The sequence below is a fragment of the Oryza brachyantha genome, chromosome 7 (genome assembly GCF_000231095.2).
Source record: "Oryza brachyantha chromosome 7, ObraRS2, whole genome shotgun sequence".
NCBI lineage: Eukaryota > Viridiplantae > Streptophyta > Magnoliopsida > Poales > Poaceae > Oryza > Oryza brachyantha.
The window spans coordinates 9,829,522-9,837,739 of NC_023169.2; the positions used below are offsets into that span (position 1 = coordinate 9,829,522).

The following is an 8,218-nucleotide window of genomic DNA, read 5'->3' on the forward strand; positions in this document are numbered from 1 at the left end:
GAATTTTTTTGTGATTAATATTTTTATTTTTAGTAGATGATAAAATATAAATAGTACTTTATGTGTGACTAATTTTTTTAGTTTTTTTATAAATTTTTAAATAAGACGAATGGTCAAACATTGGATACGGAAAAAAACAAAAAATAAGGTTATTATAGGAAGGAGTTCGTAAGTTTTTAAATATTTTTAAAAATAAAATTAACAATAAAAAGTCTCCCCCGCCGGCCGGAGCAGCGAGCAGCGGGCGAAGCGAGGAGGAGATGCCGCCGCCGGAGGGGGAGGGGGAGGAGCGGAGGAAGCCGTCGCCTGCGGAGTCCCGCGAGTGGACGCAGCGCTTCTTCCGGGGCCTCGGCGTGGACGCGCCCCTCCCGGCCGCCGCGGATCGCTCCGACGCCTACTCCGCGCTCGTCCGGGGGGTCCTCTCCTCCGCCACCGTCTCCGCGGCCGGCCCGCCGCGCGTCTCCTGCACGCTCACCATCTCCCACGCCGCCATCGTGAGCCGTTCTCATCCGTCGACCTTACCATCCCCCTCCTGCCCCTACCCTACCCTACCCTAGTGGGTGTGACGCTGCTTGCTCAGATCGCTCTGACCGACGGGGGGTGACGCCGTGTGTGTGTGTGTGTGCAGAACGCGTACAACACGATCCACGGCGGCATGGTGATGGGCGTAGCGGAGGCCGTCGGGATGGCGTGCGCGCGCGCCGCGGTCGGGGACAAGGAGATGTTCCTCGGCGAGCTCAGCACCGCCTATCTCTCCGCCGCGCGCCTCAATGTGAGAACACTCCGATCCCTCTCCCAGCAGGCGAACCTTTTTTTTTCTTTTCCTTTTCAGATCATAAAATGCATCGTCAACCCAAAATTTGTTGTACATGTTGTATGCTTCCCATCTTGGGGAATTGGGGGGAGAATTGACTACGGTGAGCTAGCATATCTGATTGAGGTATTGATACTGGATAGTCGTCAAAGGGCTGGTCCTGTTTTGGTTTCGTCACAAATGCCAAAATCTAAGATAAATATGTTGTCTAGGATAAATCTCAAGGCTGTAACACGGTGGATGATCTAATGGGGTTTCCTATATGTATCGTATATTAGGCGGATTTTCTTGGAAGGATTAGGGCCTATTCTTTTAGATGAAATACGGATGAAGGCTGTTGGATGATCTGTTTGTTTACAGGGAAGACTTAAATGTTTAAAAAATGGTCGTAGCAATGTTGATATGTATAGAAAGTTATGAAGAAATCATTTTTTTGGAAAACATAATCCCTATGTCCATTAGCCGTATGGAACACATCCTTACTAAAGTAAGCATACTAGTATCCAATTGGATATATCCCTGTTCTTTTTGGATTATTGGGATGGCATTATTTGCGAATCATTCATTTCATGCTTCTAATTGTATGATTTCTCCAAAAACTTTGTTTATCAGTATTTCTTAAATAATTTTTTCTAAGCTGTTTGTTAGCTTATAATATGTAATCATCCATATGAACAATTTTCATTTTTCCATAATATATCCAATCATCCAGTTAGAATGCACACGAGCAATATTGAGTACCAACGAGATGGTGAAATGACCATCATTCTCTTTTTTGTGCCTTAAATTGTGGCCTTTTGGTACATCCCCTGTGATTTGTACTGTTGCTTTTTTTCATTGTAAAATTGGATTGACATATATGCATCTTTGTTGCCAATGGAAACTGGTGTTACATGGGAACAATCCTGATTCCAGAATTCATCCATACTGGATTAGGATTACCTGTTTAAAAATGTTCCTTGTGCCAGAAACACACAACAGCATTTACCATTAGGAAAACACAGTCCATTTCAAGGCAAAACATAAAAATCACAACCCCTTGTTTTCCCTGATGCTTATTGCCTTTGTTGATGCAGTCTGAAATGGAAGTCGAAGCGCAGATACTCAGGAAGGGCAGATCTGTGGTGGTTACCACGGTTGAGTTTAGGCTCAAGGAAACCAAGAAGCTCTGCTACTTGTCTCGAGCCACCTTCTATATCATGCCCGTGTCGAGCCTGTGAATAATCACCATGGACGACACTACGATAGCGTGTCTGTTTACACAACAATAATGGTATACATACACGTATATTTATAAGAAATCTGTATTTGCCTCATTTCACAGATATAGATCAAAACATTCTCATCTGCCTATCCACTAGCCATCCAAAGCTCAGATGTTTCCAAGGGCTGCTTCCATTCAACCTCCTGAACATCCTTGACTCCTTGTCAATTGTCATGCGGCACTTCAATCGACAACAATTCATGTCTTTTATATCATGAGATGTGGACTTCTAGCCCTATCTTTTCGTTTCTGCTTATACTTATAACCCAAAATTTGAATTTTCAATCTTAAATTTAGATTAGATTGTGAGATTTTTTTATTATAATTTTTTTTTCAGTTTTGGCTTTTACATCCCTAAGAGCATCTCTAACATACAGCTCAAATTGGACTCTCCAAATACTTATTTAGCCACTCCTCATTTTATTTGACCACTCAAATTCGTTTTTTACTCTAACAGTCTCTCCATCCACCCTCTCTATTCCGAGTCCATGACAGCTAGGTCCCACGTGTCATCCTCTTCTCTCCCTCTCCCTCGATCTCTTTTCTTTTTCTCCCTCTTTTCTTTTTTTTCTCACCTGAGGCAGGCGGTGGCGAAGGGAGTCGCGGGAGGCAGCGCCGGCACGGCGCCACAGCGGGCAGCGCGGGGAGGCGGTGCGGTCGGCTGGCCGCAGGGTGGGGATATGGCGGCACGGCCGACCGCGGGGAGGCAGCACCGGCACAGCGCCAGGCTGGCGGCGCGGCGTGGGGTTTGCTCCAACGACGGCTTGCTCCGGTGATCTGGATGGGCGACGACTTGGCAGTGTAGTAGGGCAGTGACCCACGCGTGGGACCCATGGATGACAAGCTTGGTTTGGGTGGTCAAATTTGGCAAGTTGGAGGGCTGGTTTGGCTATCCAGATGGCCATCTGGATGCCAAGTCTGTTGACTTGTTGGAAGGCTTTTTTTCATCAAACTCTAAATTTTAGCTCGGAGAGTTGGATAGCCAGTTCGTTGGAGATGCTCTAAGAACACATATCAAAAAGTTTTATTTACAAATTATTTTCTATTTGCAAATAAACAATCACTACTTCATGTTTTATTTCACACTTTAATCTTAATCTCATTGTCCTCCACTTCACAATATTCATATTTCAGTGTTTCATTGAAACAACTGAGAGAGCATTAGAATGTAACTGATCATAATAACTTCATTTTTTAATTTATGTGTCCAACGCTTTGACCATTCGTCTTATTTAAAAAAATATACAAAAACTAAAAAAAATTAGTCACACATAAAATACTATTTATGTTTTATCATCCAGTAAGAATAAAAATATTAATCGCAAAAAAATTTCAAATAAGACACTGAGTCAAACATTGTATCAAGATATAAAAAATGATCTTATTTTAGGACGGATGTCCTAACAATTAGGACCGAAAAAAGGTGATTGGTCTACCCCCACCCCTCACAAACAAAAAAAAAACATTCTAGGTTTTTCGTAAATCAAGCCATTTGAAGTTTAACCAATTTTATAAAAGAAAGTCTGGCCAGAAATAGATAATATGAAAATAGACAAAAATGACTCTTTACCGCTGAGTTTATTTTGGTTCGATGATTTTCATTAACATTGCCTCTTTTTTAATATGCCATTACATTTATCGATTGTTTCACAATATGCAATTGGTCCAGGTAGTTTCTTCCCCAAAAAAAAAAATCCCAAAATGATTATATAAGATATATAAGGTTAACAATTGATTTAGTCTATTTAGAAGCATAAAAAAAATATGGACTTTTTTATTAGCGTTCTTACACAATGTGAAATATAGTTTGTCTATCATATGCTACATAGAACACTATTTTCGTGTTGCTGTTTTTAATGTAAACTCTCTTCATATGCTGCACAAAATACTTTCGTGCAAGTGGTTTCTCTCTCATATACCACACAAAAATAACTTGTTAAGAAATAAAAAAACATAAACGCATATTTCTGTGAATTGCAAGGAGACTAAAAACATCAACGATCAGTCCTTATGGCATTTGAGTGTTTTTTTTAAAAGGACTATCCAATGACATATTGTAGAAACATTTGTTGAACTTGGTGGCATATTGTAGGAAAGGATAAAGTTGACGGCATGAAAATATACTTCACGATGAATCTACATATTAATGAGGTTTTATTACTAAAGTTGCTAGCTTCTGCACGCATCGCCATCAATTAATGAGGTTTTATTACTAAGTTTGCTCCTAACCAGCCAATATTAATTCATTTCAAACAGACATGAGTTCCGGTTCGGATCTTGCAAGCTTGGATGGTAGCGGCCACACTACCGAAGAAGAAGATGAGGTGCTATTTGCGCTGCTTGAGTCGTTGGAGTTGAACATTGCTCAACGGGTGGCAGCAAGGATTCCTCAGCAATCTGGGATTGAATGGGTGATGCAAACCATGAGTGATGCAACACAATGTAGGGGGGAATGTTTCGTCTAGCTGCAGACCTGATTCATGCATTGCATTGGCTGCTGACTACTCGGTACGCACTTGGGATTTTCTTATTTATCATGGCAGGTTCGCAAGGCAACGGAGTTGCCAACAATAGGTTGGTTAGTTTAGGGTCTACCATTTCCCGATATTTCCATCGCATCCTCAATTTGGTTGCCATGCTAGCTGCAGATATTGTTAAGCCAGCTGACCCTAATTTTGAAATGGTGCATCATCTTATAATGGATGGATGATCCTAGATACCATCCCTTTTATTCTTCGGTTGGGGCAGTGAACGGAACACACGTTCCTATGGTGGTTCACTCTGACACTGCTAATGAGCATAGGAACATGCATCATTACACAAGTAGGAATGTGCTTGCTGTTGTTGGATGGGATATGAGGGTGCTATTTGTGGATTCGGGATGGCCGAGATCTGTTCACGACTAAGGGCACCCGCAATGGTTTAGACGACAGCCGTCTGTTCAGTGCTAAACAGACAGCTTAACAGACAACTCCTTCAACCCAAAAGACAACTAGTTGTCTGTTTGGTTGTTTAATACTCTACATGCAACCGTAGATCAATCATGAATATATCTTTGTATATAATTGTGTTGCTACACACCTCAGCAATATTTTAGACATACTTAGTACTTAAAATGACATTACGCATTACATCCATAGGTAGATAACATATAGTTAAGTTATATATGCATAGATAAATATATGAGCTATTTTTTCTATCCAAAGCGATGCCATATATGTTCTACTAAATCATCTTGGAGCTTGACATGGGTTGGTCGATCATGAAGATGTGCATGTCTCCGCAGAAGAGCCGCATATTTCTGGTTTGGATTTGAAGATGTACCAACTTCGGGCGGCAGTGCAAATGATGCACTAGGATTTTCATTCAAATCGATTGGAATTTTAACTAACTCCTTTTCATCATTAACTATCTTGTTGTGAAGAATAACGCAAGTTTGCATTATGTTCACAACATCTTCCCGGTGCCAAAAGCGTGCTGGCCGACAAACAATATTAAAACGAGATTGCAAAACACCAAATGCACACTCAACATCCTTTCTTACCGATTCTTGTTTCACTGAAAACAATTTGTCTTTCTCTGTTTGAGGTCTTGATATAGACTTGACAAAGGCCGCCCATTCTGGATAAATTTTATCGGCAAGATAGTACCCAGCTTCATAATCATTCCTATTTACGTTGTAATGAACCCGTGGAGCTTTCCCTTTTATCGCTTCAATGAACAATGATGACTTGTTCAATACATTGATGTCATTCTGAGCACCCGCTACACCAAAGAAGCAATGCCAGATTCGAAGATCTTGTGATGCTACCGCTTCAAGGATCATTGTAGGCATTCCTTTGTCACCACGAGTGAACATTCCTCTCCATGCTTTGGGACAATTCTTCCATATCCAATGCATACAGTCTATACTTCCTAACATTCCTGGAAAACCTTGGGCCTCATTATCTTGGACTAGTTTTTCAATTTCTTGTACTGTTGGTGGATGCAAGTACTCAGAGCCAAAACATTCGATGATCCCTTTGGCAAATTTTCCCAAACACTCCAAAGCAGTGCTTTCACCAATTTTTAACTCCTCATCGAGTTGGTCTGCTAAGGTTCCATATGCTAGCATTCTAATTAGCACCTCCAACTTTCCTCTTCTCATGAATTCTATTTTCTATTTTTGCCATTATTTCTTCTTCTACCATGAAATCTTCCATAGTGTATATGTCTGCGGGGTCAATATCATGGAACTCTGCACGTTAAAAAAATCAGCTACAGATTAGAAAGAAAAATTGGTTATAGATTGGCTAGCAAAAAAAACAGGTACAGATGAAACGTTCAAACATACAGTACAACAAAGGATGTACTAGCAAAATTAGAAGAAAATCTTATATTTTACAGATTAAATTTCAAGCATACGGTCATAAATTTCAGTCATACAGATTGGCCATCACATGATATATATATATATATATACCTGAATCAGAAAGTTCATCTTCTTCCATCTCTGCATCATCTAAAACTGGTGTTTCTTCTCCCATCTCTACATCATCTAAATCTGTACATAATCATGACTGAAACTGGTGAAATTTGATCTTCAAGTCCAACTAATTAATCTACTGAAAAGTCCATGTAATACATGTACTTAAAATGTATCTGATTTTGAACCATGCACTCAAAGGTATACCTGATGAGACAAAGGGCCCAGATGAATAAAAAGTGACTGTAATTTACTAGAACCAAGTAAATGTCTTTCCCTGAGAAGGCTAGAAGTATCTCTTGTCCATGAGCCATATATCTTGGGTGGGATACTGATTTGATAATCATCCAAAATATCTACAGTCAAGAATATAGCAGATTTATATAAAAGCTAGAATGAATGATAGGTACAGAATAGCTAGTACCTGATTGATCTTCGCATGGGGCACCCTGAAACTGGTATGGATCCAGAACAAGATCATCAAGAGAGGCATGTTCTCCCAGTTCACCTGCCGATGATGTGCTAGTAGCCATCACAAGATGTTTGTACAGAACAGCTAGTATGTATACATAGGTCCTATATATACACATCCATAGTGGGAACACATAGGCAATTCTTCACATTCATGCGCATGATCACAAAAAAAAAAGTAAATGCATAGATAGTGGGAACTAAACATAGGCGCCTCTTCATTCTATTTGTTTGTGCTTCTTTGAGGACTTGTACATCATCATCATCACCATCTGCTGGTTGTTGTCCCTTTGATTCATAAAGTGCTCTCTTTGCTGCTTTCTGTTCAAGTGGTCTTGGTATATCATTGGAAACCATAGTCTCTTGAATTGAATCTAGTGAACATTTCAGCCATGCACTCATCTAGAAATGAGTAAAACATATGCAAGTTAAAACAATAATTTATTGATTAGTTCAAATTCCAGAGCATTTTTGTATAGTGAACTCACCAGCCTGGAGTCTTCTTCTGCACTCTAAAATATACGCTTCTCCTTCCTAACATGCTCTGGATTTTCAGTTGGTTCCAACAGGGGACTGCTATCACTTCCTTCATATGATGCTGACTCATTAAATTGGGTAGAGTGGCTGATATTTTCAGTAAAGTGAAAGTTTTCATTATTTTGGCTAGTTTGGCTTTGGATAAAATTGAGAAAACCACCATCTGGAACTGTTTCAATATCCCTGCGTAGTATAAATTACATGTTCTGAGCATATATAATCATTCTAGTTTCTGAAAATAGATTGTACAAACGAAATCTGAAAGCATATATAAAGTGATCATATCTAAAACTAGATTGTACATATAAAATCTGAAAATTCAATCTTTAATTGGAAAAGTAATCAGTATAACATTTGTAGTTACATCATACCAGTGTGATGGATCGAAATATGAAGGATGCACTGGACGAGGAGGCATCCATGGAGATTGAGCCGCTGTGGAGTTTGGGGCGCCGGGAAAGCGGCCACCAGTGGATGGTGCAGCACCGGGAAACTGGTGAGAGATGGAGAAGGGGGAGATTTGGGGCGGATCTGTCGCATGAACGGGGGCTGAACTCGCTGGTGAGGGAGGGGCTCTGTTGCATGGTGGCGCAGAGATACCATTCTGGCCTTGCGTCGCCGCTGAAGCCTTCCGCGACCGCGCCGTCGCGCTCTTCCTTGCCACGCT

General features: G+C 40.6%; 2 protein-coding genes across 4 annotated transcripts; one reads left to right on the forward strand and one right to left on the reverse strand.

Annotated features, from left to right (window-relative positions):
* Positions 1 to 198: 198 nt before the first annotated feature.
* LOC102709580 (acyl-coenzyme A thioesterase 13-like) lies at positions 199 to 5,122 on the forward strand. Of its 3 annotated transcripts, XR_005812250.1 has the most exons (5): positions 199 to 494; positions 629 to 772; positions 1,891 to 2,087; positions 4,171 to 4,229; positions 4,335 to 5,122. XR_005812250.1 is itself a non-coding variant. In XM_040526396.1 (3 exons), exons 1-3 carry the CDS (start codon positions 261 to 263, stop codon positions 2,032 to 2,034), a joined length of 522 nt encoding a protein of 173 aa, XP_040382330.1. In that variant the 5' UTR covers positions 199 to 260; the 3' UTR covers positions 2,035 to 2,342. The 3 variants fall into 3 exon arrangements, 1 of the variants encoding a protein (XP_040382330.1); XR_005812249.1 differs by lacking the exon at positions 4,171 to 4,229 and having other exon boundaries at positions 4,335 to 5,117; XM_040526396.1 differs by lacking the exons at positions 4,171 to 4,229; positions 4,335 to 5,122 and having other exon boundaries at positions 1,891 to 2,342.
* Positions 5,123 to 5,153: 31 nt separating this feature from the next.
* Positions 5,154 to 7,568, reverse strand: LOC102709859. The gene is made up of 5 exons (XM_015839916.2): positions 7,503 to 7,568; positions 6,968 to 7,416; positions 6,751 to 6,874; positions 6,541 to 6,621; positions 5,154 to 6,315 (listed from the first exon to the last, which is right to left on the reverse strand). Exon 5 carries the CDS (start codon positions 6,223 to 6,225, stop codon positions 5,275 to 5,277), a length of 951 nt encoding a protein of 316 aa, XP_015695402.1. The 5' UTR covers positions 6,226 to 6,315; positions 6,541 to 6,621; positions 6,751 to 6,874; positions 6,968 to 7,416; positions 7,503 to 7,568; the 3' UTR covers positions 5,154 to 5,274.
* Positions 7,569 to 8,218: the final 650 nt, after the last annotated feature.